A 17,817-nucleotide genomic window follows, 5' to 3' on the forward strand; every position below is an offset into this window, starting at 1 on the left:
CAGCTGATTGAACAGTAAGGGAGGAAAAAAAAAAAGGCAATGAACAAACAATACAGCAACATAAAGAAAAGGAAAACAGATTAGCTCATGAAAAAAAAACTCCCGCAGCCGGATGGATTCTGTAATAGATACTTCCCCCCCTGGTATTGTCCCCGATCTGATTAAAATACAATTTGATGGCATTTCATGGCAGGTATTGATATTGAAACAATCGCGCAATTTCAGAAAGTAATTATAATGCAGAGTATTACATTGACCCGCCAGCCAGTCCACAACATATTAGCCTCTTTAGAACAATAAGCATTGGATAGGGAGAAGGAGGCTTTATCTGCCGAGCTGATGGAGATACGTGAGCTCTACGGGATGACCACTCTCGGGGCGGACACAGGGCAGAGATAACCTGATTGAAGCAGTGCTATCGGTAATGCAATATCACTAATAAACCTTCCATTAATCATAAAAAACTATTAGCTGGGGAACAGATGCACGAGGTGTAAGACGGATAGAATGTCACTTTGGTCCACCCTGTGATGGCATTACAAAGGAGATGAGGGTGGAAACATGGGGGGTTTCCCAGTAGATCAGCCGCTCTTCACGGCCTGGAAATGCATTGTTGGACGGATTGGGTTACAGACAGCCTGGTGTAGATTAACAGCACGTTATATATTACATGATCATCACTTTTACAACATATGAGATGTCTCGCAGCCGGGGGAATCTTGCTACGCCCTACGGAATTAAAATACATTACAGCTGAACAATAAATAACGCTGAGACACATGCCATTTAATAAGAAGGGAAAATCCATATGTTTACAAGGAGAGGTGGGAGCTGGATGGGCTGGTTCAACGCCTGTGGGTTCTTACATCTTCTGGGGGGGGGGAGGGGGATGGTTTAAATTGTTTAGTGGCAATAGATTTCTTATTTCGTAATTATTTTAGTAGGGGCAGTTGCATTGAAGGCCATAGCTTTGGAAGTCAATGGCCTTAGCTTTGGCTACGAACTGCTTTTGGCCAAACCGTAGTCATTTTGTAGGCCTCCTGAGAACGTCTTGAGGTTGACTCAAGACGTTGGTGTTGATAACAAGAGATTAAGGTGTTGTAGCAATTCTGAACAGACCCTAACGCATGGATTGTCCATCAAGGCCTACACTAGATGCATTATCAGGAGATCTTTGGAAACGTTCTTTAACGATAATGCTTAGAAATAGCACTCGATTGAAAAGGGACAGGCCTCTTCTAAACATGGCATGAAGACATGCCTTGATGGTCTTAAGTCCCCATGCAAAATCTGAAACTGGGCCAAATAATAACCAAATAATTGATGTCCTAATATGGGGACAAAAAACCTAGGGTCCAAGTGGGACTTTTGCACCCTCTACAATAAGGCCAGACCCAAGCAATCATGTTTGGTCCCTGAAAAGTGGACCATATATATCAAGATGTTTTCTTGAGCCGACACTTTACAGGGACCTTTATTCCCACATCATGGTCTTCTATCAATCCTAACATCAAAAATTACTTTGATTCTGGAAGTACACTTAATTGAACAGTGTTGAGTGTGAAAATTATGGCTGAAAGATGGCCAGGCCAACCATGACCTCACACTTCTTCTCTAATGCCCCCCACTGTTGGCTTCAAGCGTTTTAGTTACCAAATATGCTAAGTAGTCCTTTTACTGTCAGGTGGGTGGTTTCAGGATGGCTTTTATAACTCAGGAATACCAACCTGACAGTAGGGAGTAGAAACTACAAGAATGGATTACTCAGGATTGGTGAGGGCTTTGAAAAAATTCCAACTGTAGAGGAACATATGGAAGGATGTCAAAAGTTGGAGTTTGGGTAGGGGTTGAAAGGTCACCTTTAAGTCCTATAACCTGTGAGGTGTTGCCTCCATCGAAAACAATTTTTGGAATTTCTTTTTGTAGGATCTGCTCTCTATTAGAGGTTTTGTAAAGTCCCGGTCTTGATGGGTCCGATCGCTTTAACGTTATGGATGACTATTTCTCTATAGATTTGTTTAATATTTCTTGAAGGCCCCGGAATGAATGAGAAGAAGACAATTTCCTTGTAATATGCTTATCCGCTCCACATCTTAAAATATTCATGCCCAGTATGGGTTCCCTCCTGTTGACATCCCCGGTGTAGAGACAACACAGGAGGACTATTTAGGAGCAAGGAACAAGGCGTAACATGCTTCGGAGAGATGTCTTACATCTAGAATAAGGGTTTCCATCTCGGAAGAGATTAACTGTATCAGAGAGATGTTCCCTGCTGTCATATTTGGCTTCTTCCCGCATTGTTAGAATAAGTGAGCTCTTTATTAAACCATCTTATGTTACTCCGTGTTTCAGGCTGCAGCAAGACCCAGAACTGATATCAATTTCTGACGCAGACTTGTTTAAGGCAAAGTCATGAAACACTCGGGTCTTTCGCGTCCCACCACAATACGCGGATAGATTGGCGCCCGCACCGGCAATCTAAGTCTTCTTGATCTTTTAACAAAGTAGGGTAATAAAAAGATCACGCAGATAATAACATGTTCAGCAGACGGCATTATGAATAAATACACACATTCCGGGTACGGCATGATATTATTATTAATACGCCGCCGCTTCTCCGCCGACGCAGAGACTTGTAGTGCTGCTGGATTATTCACACTGCGTTGCACCCTAATATTCTGTGTAACTAGATGGAACTCCTGAATTAACCCCAGAGATGCTGAAAATAGATCACGGCATTGAATTATTATCATAAACCGGTGCTATATTAGTGTCCAGTACATGTTGTATACCTTAAAGGGGTGGCCAGATTCACAACACACCATCTTAGAAAGGGTTCCTCTAATTACAGGGTACCCTGATCTTTGGACTGACCACTACCGATCAGCAAAAATAGAAGAGAATACTTGATATTAAGTCTTCAGTTTGCCCACAGTGCCCCCACTGGTGATACAAGGCATTGCATACAGTATGTATTATTTCATTGGTTGTTAATTAAGTTTAACATGGCTTATCCATATCAATATCTGATCATTGGGGGCAAATACTAAGCTTTCCAGCCTCAAATAAACACAGGGAAATTTTATGGAAGCTGACGGCTTCTCGCTCTATGTTGTAGCCAGAATTTGCAACTATAGAAGTAAATAGGAGCCACATCAAATGTTTGAGCTGCGGACGACAGCACAAATGTGAACAGTATACGGACTGCGTTCCTGTGGTCCATTAATGTTAATTTCTCCCTCCTGTGTTATCCATAGCTGCATGGGGTCCTCCAAAGTAGGAGACACTCTTTATTGCAACTCTCTGCTTGGAATACTTCATAATGGACCTAAGAAGAGGAGCCCCTCTATTAAAGGGGCTTTCAACTGTGGCCAAATACTATACACATGTCCACTAGGGCATTTGGACTCCATAAGGGGGACTCCAGACAGATTTTTTTTTTAAATGGCTGATGTAATGCCACATCTTCCCTGTAGGGGTCACTGTAATAAACTGCCCAAATGCAACGATCAGTCGATTTCATTTTCAGATTTTTTTTTTTAAATCAAATAAATTTTTTATTGAACAGATTTTATGCTTTACAACTTTTTAGATTTTTCCCAAATTAAGAGGTCACCCACTTATCCCAGATTTTTTTTTTATTGATGAAAAAACCCTTTTTATGAGCTAATAGGTTGTCTGAGATTGGGTTATCAGAAGCAATGACTCACTTGGAAGGAAAGATCAGCTCCAATTAACCAGTGCATTATATCCAACCAATGAGTGTAAGCTCATCATCTGCTGCAGAACCTCTTGACGTGCTCTCCAGCTGTCAGTCATTATATATTTATTTAGTGTCCATCCTACCAAAATCAATATAATCAATGAAACCATTAAGACTATGGGATACCAGTGTTGTAAGCCCCAAGGCAAGCCCGTAGCTTTATATGTTGATTTGCAAAGCTCTGCCAATATTTTGGGCTGCATTTCCTCAAATCAGGAATATTTTTTTATAGATCTCTAATTACTAGTTCCAAAAATAACCCGGTTACTAGAACAGCTCTTCAATATCATGTTGTCGGGGGTCTGACACTTCAAAAGAGACGTAGACACAACCCTATTCTCAAGGTAGTGGCCAAAATGTGTGACTACTACAGCTCAGCTTCCATTCACATTAAGCTTTCTGGTAAGTTCATAGCAACCTGGATACTCGGATACTGGGCCAAAGGTACCAACCCCTTACATCTCATCAGAATTGCATAAGTAATACGTGTATCAAACCTTTAAGCCCATGGGTGGTCAGCGCTCAACACTATGGGGCACATTTACTTACCCAGTCCTGTCGCGATCCCCGATCCGGAATGTCCGACGAGGATGAAGTCCGGCGCGATTCACCAAGATCGTGCGCCCGATATCCTGCATGTGTCGCTCCCACGCGTTGTCTGAATCCGTCGGATCGTCCGACGGCGCGCCCCCCATACCCCCCGATTTGTGTCGTTTGAAAGCCGGCACCAATGCACCAAAATCCAATCACGTGTGACACAATCCCCGAAAACATCTGAAAACCCGACAGAAATGCGGACGCGGGACCTTAGTAAATGATCCCCTATATCTCAGGCCCCCAGTAACAGAGGAGCTGTCAATAAGTTGGCATCATCCAGCGAATGTCTTCTGCCGTGACAATTCCCAGTAGCCATGTCTCATGTTTTCCCCCCTGCATCTGCATCTGGAGGAGTAATAAAATGCTCACTCCTTGTCAGCATCACTTTATAGATGGCTTTTTAAAAATAATGAGCTATTGGATATTGTAACGCTCTGGGCTGTCTTGCTAGACTCATTTATTCTTATTCAGCCTTTGTCAGAATCATTGAGAGAAGACATTGAATTATAAGATGTCACTTGTAGAAAATGGCAGATTCTGTGTGTGTGATGTACATTCCTCCTGTACACCCCTCGCTGCTTTCTTCATTATGGCATCTGCGTTATTAATATTGTCTTCTATCAAGACGCGATGGCAGGCCGCTAGATTACTACTGGGGGCGGCTGGAGTCAAATTCTCTGGTGGGAGCGAATATACAGAGACCATCATGGCAACTGCTGCAGGTATAGGATTCGCTGCCATATTGGCAGGGGTGGAATTACCCATAAAGCAATTCCTTGGGGCCCGGAGATCAAGGGGGCCCCACACTGTCTCAGGACACCAATAGGATTTAAAGCTATGGTAGAGCAGGGAGCAGTAGACTCCTTGCTCTACCATTCAAGGTGGAATTGTGCATTAGGGGGCCCCCCATACATAACTTCTCCTGGGGTCCCAAATAATCCAAATCTGCACCTAGAACTAAGGATTTTTTGACAGAGGGACGCAGAAGGATGTAGGGAGTGTAGTGCCTGTTAGGTAAAGGGGTTCTCCATGAGTGGCCAGAGAAGATTCTTATCTGTCACCATCTCCTGTTCTTGGTTCGATGGGAAAAAAGTATCAAATCAACTGGAAAACAATGTATCATATCTTACTGGAAAACAATGCAGTATGAATATTGCAACAATGTAAACCAGAGGCACATATATTAAGTGTTTCCAACACTTTCTGAAAGGAAACCTGTGAGAAGGCAGGTACTAATCATTGGCCCTGAAGAGATGTATAGTGATATCTTGGTGTATATCAAGTAATATCTGCATGTGCACTGGAGGCGTTTCCTCGCACTGCTGTGCTCTTTCCTCTCTGCATGAAGCTGCTGCATGGCCCCTCCCCTCTGCCCTGAGTGATGGTGGTTAATTGTGTAGTCAGGATTGGATACAACAGTAACAAATTCAGATGTTTATATTCAATTACAGCAAGTGGAGGTCATGAACATGGCAAAGAGTAGGTTGTAGACCTTACAGAGAACGTATTTCCTAATGACCCTTCGTGATGGTTTTCCCTAAAGTAGGGAAACCCTTTAACCAGTTTCATAACCGATAATTATATGATGATTATTGTTCACCGATTATAATAAGATCTATACGGACATCTTGCATCATTATATATGGTAGAGGAGGGGGGGAGGCAGTGTGACCCATTGCCTAATGGACTGTCCCCCCACCGGACGCACGCTCCGGGGTCTTATTTCTCCTGAGTGCGGCACTTTTGCCCCTGATCTGCTGTAAATTGAGTCATGGAGCCGCCAGACAAGTGACTTCTTATCTGATGTCAATTGGAGACTATAAAAAGATGCCACTTCGGTTCAACGAAATGATTTTGTGAGGCCAGGATTAAAAATAGAAGCGCGACGCGCAATTACAAGGAGCCTTAAATTAACCGGAGTCTTAATTTAGCAGCCGAAGCACATCCCAGCCATGGTGTCATCTATAGTAGAGATCCCCGGGCCACGTCCTTACACAGCGGGGGGTGCCAGGGGTTACAGAGATGTTATAAAATCCCCCTAAGAGGAGAAGGTGGGAACATCAAAAATCTTAAACAATTGGGATTATAATAGATTAAAGGGATATTCCAGCATTTAATTATTGATCAACTTTCTTTAGCATAGATTGAAATCACTACCCCTAGTGATCTGCTATTCGCTGGTCTGTGATGTCATGTTCATTGCTGTGATGTCATGTGTACTTGCAACTCATTTAACTCTCATTTAAGTCAATGGAGTAGACCTGTAATACCAAGCACAGCCACTATACATTGTTTGGCGCTGTGCATAGTAAGTTTAAAACTATCAACAATGCTACTGTGAATACTCAATATTCAAATAGCAGGGAGTGCAGGGAAGTAGACCCTCTCAATGAGATATCCATCGCAGGTTACAAAATTTTGGCAAAATTAGTAGATTTCTGTCTCTTTTTCTCATTCAGAGCTTCAGATCTACAATGCTGACATTATATTACAAGACTGGCTAACTTTACTCACCACTAGGGGGAGCTTAGGAGCTTACCGCATACTGGGGCACATTTACTTACCCGTCCCGTTCGTTCGTGCGCCCTGATTTCCTGCATGTGTCGCTTCCCCCGCTGAGGCCCGCCGGAGTTCACCTTCTTCTTCCCGGTGTATGTGAGTGCTGATCTTGCGACACAATTTGGTTTTTAAATTCCGCGGTTTGTCTGAATCAGTCGGGTTGTCCGCCGGCCACGCCCCCGGTTTGTGTCACATGGAAGCCGGCGCCGATGCGACACAATCTGATCCTGTTTACCAAAAACCCGGGGCAATTCAGGGCAAAATGCAAAAAAAGTTGGGAAACCCGACAAAAATGCATCCGATGGAACCTTAGTAAATGTTCCCCTAATGTTTTACCATTGAGTTTGGTGTATAAACAGTATGCAATAAACGCACCACTAGGGTGAGCCTAAGAGCTTACGGCATACTGTTTTACCATTGAGTTTGGTGTATAAACAGTATGTAGTAAATGCACCACTAGGGGGAGCTTAGAATCTTACCGCATACTGTTTTACCATTGAGTTCAGTGTATAAACAGTATTCAGTAAACTCTGTAGCTCCCCCTAGTGGTGCCTGCACTTGTCTATTCTTGTGTCAATGCTTGGGCAGTTGGAGCAGTTTTTTTACTACGCTAATAAAAAAGTCAACAAAGATTTTAGATTTTTAAAAATGTTCATTCGTTTTAGGAAGAATATGAACACAAAAAAGAACATTTCCCGCACGAGAACAGGTTTTGCATTAAACTCTCCCTGACATCCTCACCCACTCACCTTGTTTTACCCTGCACTCAGATCATCCCGAATATCCATCAGCCGGCACATCCTCTTCCCTCCGCTAAGCGAGTGCAGATATAATAGTAACAAATGAGGAAGATGAATTCCCGTATTAAATAAGTAATTCCGCCAGATATTAATAATATAATTGCGTATGGCGCAGGGTTAACCCCCGATGATACGGGAAGCGGCCTCTGGTAGGAGATGTCAGGATACAGAGGAGAGGTCTGGGATTTTTGATCAGGTGAGATCCATCATTGGTGGAGAAGGCGGGCGCGCGGTCGGGCGGGGGTCCACTTTGTATTCCGGGGGCCTCAATTTATGCACCGATTCTGGCGGGAAGCAAAATAAAATGATTGATTGGAATAGATTTATATTATTTAAATTTGGTCTGCAGTCCCATTACTATTTGATTAAACACACGGCCTCTCGGCGCTATCCATCTTTTCGCCTCTATGAATTGGAGCGCCACAGAGGCGGGATGATGGCGCCTGAATTATGCAGAGTTCATTTTCTCCTCATTGCTATTAAAATGCCGGGCAGCTTCTCAGAGTTCTACTTTTTCATCTAGTGATTTGCAACAAATATCCCCTTTGGATCTCTTCCCCGCGCTGCATCATTTCGCGTCTCTTTTTAAATATAGTTTCGGAATCCCGGATCGGTAATTGATTTCTCTCGGCTTTGCCCGGGCGGATGATCAATGTGTCACATTTAACAGAGCAACAAAGTGCAGCTTTTATTCCAAAACTATTGTTCGGCGAAGTGGATCTGCATTGCAGGGTTGTATTAGTAAGCAGCGGCTGGAGACGGATCATTAATATCCAAATCCTGCAAATCCATACGTGTCATGGACTCTTATATATATTTAAATGTTACATCGGGCTGGTAGATGGAAATAGAGAATAGTGGAAAATGTGGAAAATGTTTTGTTCTATCAAAAGAAATTAGAACCGTTTTGAGTATACAGCTCCAATGCGGAATAATGTATGTGCATGGATACAGATGACTAATAGATGCATGCTAGATGTTAATTGTTTCAGTTCATATCAAGACAGGGACTAAGTAGGTCCCCGCTAAGGTGTAAAGGGGATCTAAAACTACCCCAATCTATTTTTTAAGCAAAGCTCTTTGAGGAAGACCCATCCATCAGCTCAATCCTTCAATAGGTGCCGCTCAACTGATTCTGGCGCAGTTGGAATTTTTTCTCTAGCCCTTACCATTCCTGAGAAATCAGTGTTAATAGTTTATACACCCAGTATGCTAATTCGGTTCTCTTCTGTCAGGTGGGCAGTCCTTGGTACCACCCACCTGACAGTAAAGACCCAAATTAGCAGATTCGGTGTGGTGACTAATGGTAGTGATTCTTCTGGAATGGTGGGGGCTACGGAAAAAATTCCAATTGCGCCAGAATCAGTGGAGTGACACCTATTGGATAATTGAAGGCATTCGAGCTAATGGAAGGGTCTTCTTTAAAGGGATTACAATGTATTAAAGATCTCATGGATCAGTGGTGGGCCATCTTCTTCACCCCTTGACTGATAAAACAAATGTGCATGTGAATGTGAACAGTTGGGTTCCCAAATGTTAGGTCTCACCAGTCAACGAGTTATCTCCTACCTTGTGGTCAGGGGTTAAGATTAAAGATGAGCGGACTAGATGTGTGCAATCGGGTGCATTCCTCCCAACCTGGACGGGACATCCTGGCCAATCATCGCCATGGCTAGTTGTAAGGGACGTACATTTGATGGATTGGCTGCTTGGCCTGGTCAGGAGGAACGGGTCCAAACACCAAACCCAAACCTACATGTCGGGTCCACTCATCTCTAGTTAGGGCAAATGTAGAAATGCATATTTATGATAAAATAAATCTGATTAATAAGGCAAAATGAGAAAGGCAGGTGATTTAAAGGGGTTTTCCAGGGTCAGTGGAGAGGTCCTTTACCCTACTAGAGTTTACTCAAATACAACAAATCGGTTGCTAAAATGACTGTGATTGAGGTAGAAATCAAGTTATGACTATTCATATCCGGCTTTAGTAATCAGATTTTTATGGGAAGATTTATCATTTTTTTTACTGTATATTGTATACATGTGCAATTAAGCAGCAATTTTCATATACATGCTTTGATCTTTTCCAGGGGTACGTCTGGACAGAGTTCGTGGAGGCCGACAGAAGTACAAGCGCAGAATAGACGCAGAGAATAGCCCGTACCTGAACCCTCAGCTTGTCCAGCCAGCCAAAAAGCCATGTAAGTAGCGCTACTGGGGGTCTCTACCCCTTAGGTTTATCCATTTGTTTACAGCCTTAAAGGAAATTAACACTTGTCTGCCACTTTCCCCTTTAACAACAGACTAGTATAGGTCGAGGATTAGGGGGCTCATCTTGGGGGTCTTATAGGGTCTCGGCCCTGTTAACAGGACTTGTCCTAACTTCCACCACCTCCATGTTGTTGTATATCCTGTAACTATATCACCACTTTCCAAGATCAAACTATTTTTATACTTTAATAAAAAAGTTTTGGGCAAACGCCCAAACTTTCTGCAAACACTAATTGCAACAGAGACATCTGCAGGAGGAATGAGGTATTGCAGGTCTCCAAAAGTGGATGTTCTCGGATCTGGAGTTGTCTCCAGACTATATATTTTGTGCAGTGAAGTAAAGGAGATTAACCCACAATCTAATAGGAGGTCTGACTTCTCAACATATTGTTCTACATGACAAACTCTATCATCCATATCAGAAGCAGCTGCAAAATAGAGAATTCACATCATTCATAGTTTTCGTCGTGACTAATTCGGGTCTGCTACATCTGTATGATGCCCCTCATGTGCTGCCTCATTGTAGCACAGCCCCTTCTTTTTCTCCTTAATCCCCACTAATGGATCTGGGAAGTAATAAAGCGTAATTTAAGAGGACAGCCTATGGTGTGTGATTTATACAGAGCAAATATTACCTCTGTGATCACTGCATTCTGAAGTGCATAAAGCGGCCGCGGCCATGATCATTAGCTCAACGGAGCTAAAAGCGGAAGATTCCACCAGAAAGTGGGTTTTGGAGTTTTCACTTACTTAAATGAGATTGACTAGTGAACCTACCAATGCAAATACATTAGAAGGCCCATTAGTGTTTAAGCCAGAAATAAGCGCAGGCTGTAATGCTTTATATCACCTGTGGCGGCGCTGCAGGAAAACTGAACACTTATAGCTTTGTAGCCCCACCAGTGTATAATAAAGCTAGCAGCAGAACAACAACTCAGGATCATCTGAATTGATAGGAACTCTTATCCAAACAGATGATCGCTTGACCTCTATATTATAGCTCTTCGAGGGGACCTATCACCAAATACAAAATGCTAAATGACATACTTCATGTGATCACCGCTGTATCCCTGATCGAATTGGTGTTTGTTTTTTTTAAATCCGTTGTCCCATTAAAAAGATATGACCCCCTGAAGTTTATATGGGAATTAGCAGATACTATCCAAGGGGGTGGACCTTTACTTGGAATGCGCTAATAGTTTTAACTTCCAGGGGCCATATCTTTTGAACGGATAGACATATTTTTAAAAGAACAACACCAAAATGATCAGGGGAACAGAGACAATCAAATTAGGCGTGTCATTTAGCATTTTGTATTTGGTGATAAGTCCCCTTTAAGGACTGGTTAAGTCTAGTGAAACAACTTTAAAAGTGACACAGAGCTTATATCATACTGACTTTAGTCCCTATTCAGCCAAACAATTAACAGCTCACCATATGATTCTCAGGGTGTAATGGTTGTCATTGAGGAGATCCAGTTTGCTTAGGTAACAGACAATGCATCCTGGGAAAAACAGTATGCAAATGAGCTTGTTTCTAAAAGAGGTTGTAGTGTAAAGGATATGTATTAGAGTGTAAATTTATACAAATTGTTTTCCTAATCCTATACAATTCTTGTTCCATAAATCTTCTCGTATAAAGGGACTGTATCTTTTACAACATGTATCCCTTATACTGTGTCAACCCATTTAATTTTAGGGACTGTCAGAGTTGAGACTCCCCCATGAACCCCCAGAATATAGGGCTGCAAGACCTCTTGACCTGCCCCATTTCAAAGGGGCATGTCAGCTTTTTTGTCCTGTGTTCCAAGAACTTCTATGGGACTTCCGCAGAACAGGACAGAGGTCCCACTTGTATGGGGCAGGTCAAGGACATGACTGGGGGGGGGAGTCTCGACTGTTGAGCCCAAGCAATGAAACATAGGGGCTCATTTACTAAGGGTCCGAACGCTGCACTTTCGTCGCACACGATCGGATTTTGGCGCATTAGCGCCGGCTTGCACGCGACAGAAATCGTGTGGCGGGCCCTCGGACAACCCGACGGATTCGGACAAACCGCGTGATTTAAAAAAGTTTTTGTGTCGCAAGATCAAGCACTGTGGCGGACCTCGGCACAGCAGCGACACCTGCAGGAACTCAGACGCACAACCTTAGTGAATCGCGCCGGACCCGAATCCTCGTCGGACAACGCACTGCGGGATCGCGACGGGACCGGGTAAGTAAATCTGCCCTATAATGTATAGGGGATAAATATGGTTAATGACAAAACCCCGTTAATGTTGGATTAATTGCCCTCCATTCCAATAGGGGTCAGTACTGAGTTTATTGTGTGTATGGCACAAGCGAGAATCGGCGACAGGAAAACATAGCAGATTTTTAACTGTACACAAAAGGACGTTTTAGCTTTGTCAAAGCAAAAACAACCAGTTTTACATAAAATTAAGGCTTAAGTGAACATATGGCATAGATTCCCTTTGCCTTTCCAAAAAACATTATGCTGATTATACCTTCAATTGTCCAATCTGGCATCCGAGACTCAGCTCCACTAAGCTGTTCCACAATTCTGTAAATACATTTTCGGGTTGCATTAAGCAGATTTGATGCATTATAATGAAAACTTTCCGATAATACTATAAAATTTAATAAACCGTAATGCTTAATTTCATTAGGGGTTTAATTTCAGTGGATTTGGTGATGCAGAGATTACCCTCTTTTTTTTTTTTTTTCCATTTATTGAGTTTTGTCATTGTTGACAGAGTCACTCGCGGAAAAGAGATTAGAAGAGATGGGGACGGAGCTGTCCCCGACGTCTATGTTTTTGGAAGTTGAGATTATTCTGAAACGGTGTGTTACGATAGCCTTTAAGAAGATAACCGCACCAATTTTACTAAGCCCCTGGCGCTTTTGAAGCCGAGCAGACCTAATTAGCCGTTTGAAAAAAAAAAAAAATTATAAAATTATTTTAAAAAAAATTAAAAAGTTAAATTTTTTTGAAAAAATCTTTTTGAATTTTGAAATCTTGATTTTAATTTTGGCAATATTAAAAAAACCGCCTACAAACTAAGCTTATGGCAAAGAATTGGGCTCCATACCAGCGTTCCAGGAAAAATTCCAGCATCCGTTCTCCTACCGCAGTTGTTTTATGAATTTTACAATTTTTTTTTAGATTTTTTTTTAGGCTTAAAAATCGTATAGAAATTCGTAATTATTTAATCAATTTCTCAACTAATTTTTTGATCCATTTTTTTTTTTCTTTAAAATAATAATGATAAATAGTGTTTACTTTTAAATTGAAGTCATTTTTAGGAGTCCTGTTCTTGGTCAAAAGCAGAACAAAAACCATAAAATTTTTTAAAGAACATATAGTTAAATTTAAGTTTAAATTAAAACATATATTTTTTTCCCGGTTCTTTATCTAAAGCAATAGTCTACATGCAGAACCAAAAATCATAAAATGTATAGTTTAAAGATTTATAAATATTTTAAAAAAACTTAAAAAATATATTTTTTTCCCCTTTGGGAGAATATATCATTCTCTGTACCGAAATGTAAGCTCAACTTAACGCTAAATGTTGTGAATCATTCTGAGCTGCCTAATTATGTCATTTCTTTTGTCCGGAAAATGAAGATTTATTGCAATTTGCTGCAGGATCAGCATCATTATCTACCGAGGGTTTTCCTTTTTTTTTTTATCCCAGTATAAGACTTTTCTTTAGAAAATGTAAGATTTTTGAAAAACATACAAAAAATGTTGTATATTTATTTTTTAGTATTTATTAAAGGAAATCTACCCACAGGATGAAGGATTGTAAAACAAGTGCACTTACATATTGGTGTGTGCCCCATCTGGCAGGATCCACTTTTCTTGTAGCTTCTTCTGTCCTTGTTTTTACCCAAAAAAATTCTACAAATGAGATTGGGAATCTCGAGGCTCCATAGTTGTTTATTGAGCCTGGAACCCCTGAGGCTCATTTGCATATTTTAAAGCCTTTTTTTATGAAAACAATGGAAGAAGAAGTTAAAAGAAGAGTGGGTCTTGCCTAAGGGGGCACACACTAGCATGTATTTGTGCTTGGTTTACAATCCTTCATCCTGGTGGTAGATGTTCTTTAATAAATACTAACAAATAAATATACACGTTTTTTTTATTTTTTTGTATGTGCTTGGTTTGAAATACTTCATCCTATCTGTAGATTCCCTTTAAATATTAATAGATAATAGGGTTAAAGTAAAATATTACAAAAAGACTTTGGTCTTTTCATAGCAAAACAGTTGCCCTCTACAACCCTATCTCTAGAGCCAGTAGACATTGGACTGATCCAAAAAGTTCAAAAATATTGCATGGACAGCGAGGCTTTCCTTCTCGTAAAATAGCTCTGGAGAGAAGCTTAATTTGTCCAACAGCCATCTCTTCGACTTCTGTGTATGTCGGATCAGCTCACCCCAAAGTGAATGTATAGTAAATGAAGGAAGTCAAAGCCAAAATAAAAGGACTCGGCAACTGAAGTCCAACTTGATAAATCCTGGCCCAATGATATTTGATAGTGCTTGTAAGAAGCTTAAAGGGAACCTGACACCAGGAGACCCATTTTTAGCGCTCCCCCAGTCCCCACAGAGCATAGTGCATACACTTCCAAAGTGTTTTTGTATAAAAAAAATTGGTTTTACAGAAAAAAAGATATGTTATATTGTACATTGGCGACGCCCCCTGCTCCTCTGCAGCCAATCCCGAGTGCGTGGAATTTATTTGAAAAGGACGCATGGAGGAGCAGTTTCCCAAGGGTGGGGGGGACTGCTCCTTTCTAGCCACTCCCAGGTGAAAAGTGCCTAGTCACACAGCACATGGTATTGGAAGGTACAATTCTTTTTTTGTAAAACCTATTTTTTATACAAAAACGCTTTGGCAGTGTATGTACTATGCCCTGTGAGGACTGAGGGAGTGCTAAAAATGGGTCTCCTGGTGACAGGTTCCCTTTAAGGGCTATACATACTGTATTATTACTGTATTAAGGGCTATACATGTATTATATTGGCTTGTAAGAAGAAAAAACTGAAGGATCCAGATGTCTACCAAAGCTGTCCAGATTCCAATTTTGGATAATTCTCGACAATGGCTTTACACAGCCCCTTACTGGCATTGTTTTATTTGTATAAATGTATCAACTTGAAGCTGTATATTCAACTTAAATATCGGATATTATTGGTCGAATAATTGACTTTATGGGGTGGTGATATATGAGATGAAATTGATGACGGTGGAAGCTCGATAGTTCCCCTCGTAATAGATTACATCTCTATTAGCCTTGTATCCATTACAGATTGAGAAGGGTTTTTCTCAGCCGGTTAGGAAGTTTTTTTGTATTGTATTGCCGAGAACATAAAACCGGATGATTTCCTAATAACTCAGATGAAAAAAAAGATGTATGGCATGGAGCGGTATTATTTGGAACATCTAATAAACTGTGGTTTTCACTGTGATATTTTTAAACTCTGCCTTTCAGGAAGCGCGTTCCTCTTATATGGTTTTATGATGTATGGGAGGTTCTCAGCGCGATGATACATAGATGATTGCTGTATTTTTGGTAACACAGAGATCCTGCTATTGATCGGGCCGTGCTGTGGTCTATTTCTTACAGATAACAAGATTGTCTCACATTTGCTGGTGGCTGAGCCAGAGAAGATCTATGCGATGCCTGACCCAACCATTCCTGATAGTGACATCAAAGCCCTCACTACCTTGTGTGACCTGGCGGACCGAGAGCTGGTCGTAATTATTGGATGGGCCAAACATATTCCAGGTATGATTATATCTCTGTTAAATGTGGTCAAAATTGGAGAAATGTATTGTTCAAAAACATTTACTTATTGACCGACCCAAGTTCTCACATCTACTACGGTCTTTTGGTAGTCTATCATCAATACTCAATGTTATGAGATAACGTGTACACATTGAAGCTCCATCAAAATGGTGTCTCAGGTGGTGGAGTAATTTTTTTTTTACATGAGGGCTGTATATCCACAGTGGTCAGTTTTTTTGTTCGGAAAACTCTACAAGGGATTTAGAAATTTTAATAACCCCAACATTATGGTGCACTCTATTCAATTTCGATGCATTGCCTCCTCAGGAAAACTGAAGCTTTACACATTTTTTATAGATAATATTTTGTTAAGAATTTTTCCATAATGTAAGGTCCTCACGAGGAAAATACACTCATCGTGGGTACTAGTATTAATAGGTGAATGACTTGATGAGAATTCCTCTTACCAAGAGTTTTTAATAGGGTATTTAAGAATAAATGTTCCGAACTAGACAACCACGTTGGAGACCTTTCCAAACAAGATGCTGTTTGTTAGACCCATACCAAACTAGAAGCTATCTTTAAGAACCTTTAAGAACTAGAGGGTGTATTTAAAGGGGTTTTCCCACAAATTCATGTTAGGCCCTATCCAAAGAATAGGGACTAGCTTGCTGATCGGTGGAGGTGCAGCGCTCGACAATTTCCGTTGGCTCCATTGAGATGTATGGAGCAGAATGGTCATGCACGGCTGTCTGCTCCATTACTCTCATGGAGCGACGAGGGGTCCGGCTGAGGTACGTGAAAACCCATCAGAGCCCTCATTTTTGTGATCTGTGGTGGTCTCATCACTGAGACTCCCACCGATCAGCAAGTTGGATAGGGCCTAACTAGAATTCGAGGGAAAACCTCTTTAAGAACCTTAATAAATTAGACACTCTCTTTAATTACCTTTTCAAACTGGACCCATTTTAAAGGACCTTTCCAAACCGGCCTCTCTGTTTAAGGACTTTTCCAAATTAGACAACCTCTTTAAAGACCTTTCCAAACTAGATTGCCCTCTTAAAGATCCTTTGCATTTAATTTTTCTTCTTGACTTGTATAAAATTCCCCCAAAATTCTGCGTTAAACTGAACCGCTGTACATGGTTGTAATCTCCTGACCGGCAGCTGCTGACTCCAATTCTCCATTAAACAACTTTGCTCTTTTATTGTACAATAATATTTCACAAGCGGCTCCAAAACTTCAGGATTTCCTATATACCGCAAATCTGTCACCTCCGCCGTTTCACTCCTCTAAAGCAATCACGAGGGAGTGGAAGAAATAAAAGCTTTATTGGGATTTGTGGGCAGGAACATGCTCTCTACAATAGTCCTATCACTATACCTCCACAGCCACTCAATAAATACTCAATACTCAGTACTTTGGGAAATGAAGTAGCGAACCAAATGTACCATAATGTAGACGTGGCGGAACATATTTCTCAGAATAATATCAGTAATTGGTTTGGGTGGTTGATGGGAGAACATTTCCAAGAGAATGAGAACAAGAGGTTTATTAATCTGGTTCGAAAGTTTTAGAACTGTTCTTTTATGTGCTTTTTACGCTGTGGCTATTGTGGATTCACAAGCAGCTAAGTCCCTTTCGTCACTATTACCTTAGTGGTACAAAGGCTCCTTTACCATTAGTAGACATTTTTAATTACAATATGCAGGACTGTCCCACCGGAGGAGCAGAAGATCCTCCGGATGGCCCCAGCTTTAACCCAATACTAACTCCTGGGTCCACATGTCATGAACAAGGAAAAGTGTCAATTTCCGCTGTATATGGGCTAATATATATTTATAAAATGTCTATGATTGCCTTTAGGTCATGATTTTAGCCAACAGAAACATATTAACCCATAAAGATGCCCAATTAATTGTTTGGGTTCTAGAGATCCGGTTGTTGTGAGATGCAGTCTAGTTTACAAAACCAGTTGTTACAACAAGTGGGATGTTTAGCCTGTCCTTATACCTTTGTGCCTTATATTG

General features: G+C 41.2%; 1 protein-coding gene across 6 annotated transcripts in view; it reads left to right on the plus strand.

Moving 5' to 3' along the window:
- Positions 1-17,817, plus strand: part of ESRRG (estrogen related receptor gamma) — a 620,288-nt gene that overhangs the window by 558,456 nt on the left and 44,015 nt on the right. For all 6 annotated transcript variants that reach the window (XM_072140121.1, XM_072140120.1, XM_072140115.1 and 3 more), the window contains 2 exons: positions 9,810-9,920; positions 15,626-15,787. In XM_072140121.1, the coding sequence (XP_071996222.1) occupies positions 9,810-9,920; positions 15,626-15,787 (273 nt within the window). The remainder of the gene's footprint in view (positions 1-9,809; positions 9,921-15,625; positions 15,788-17,817) is intronic.

Source organism: Engystomops pustulosus, chromosome 3 (genome assembly GCF_040894005.1).
Source record: "Engystomops pustulosus chromosome 3, aEngPut4.maternal, whole genome shotgun sequence".
Classification (NCBI taxonomy): domain Eukaryota; kingdom Metazoa; phylum Chordata; class Amphibia; order Anura; family Leptodactylidae; genus Engystomops; species Engystomops pustulosus.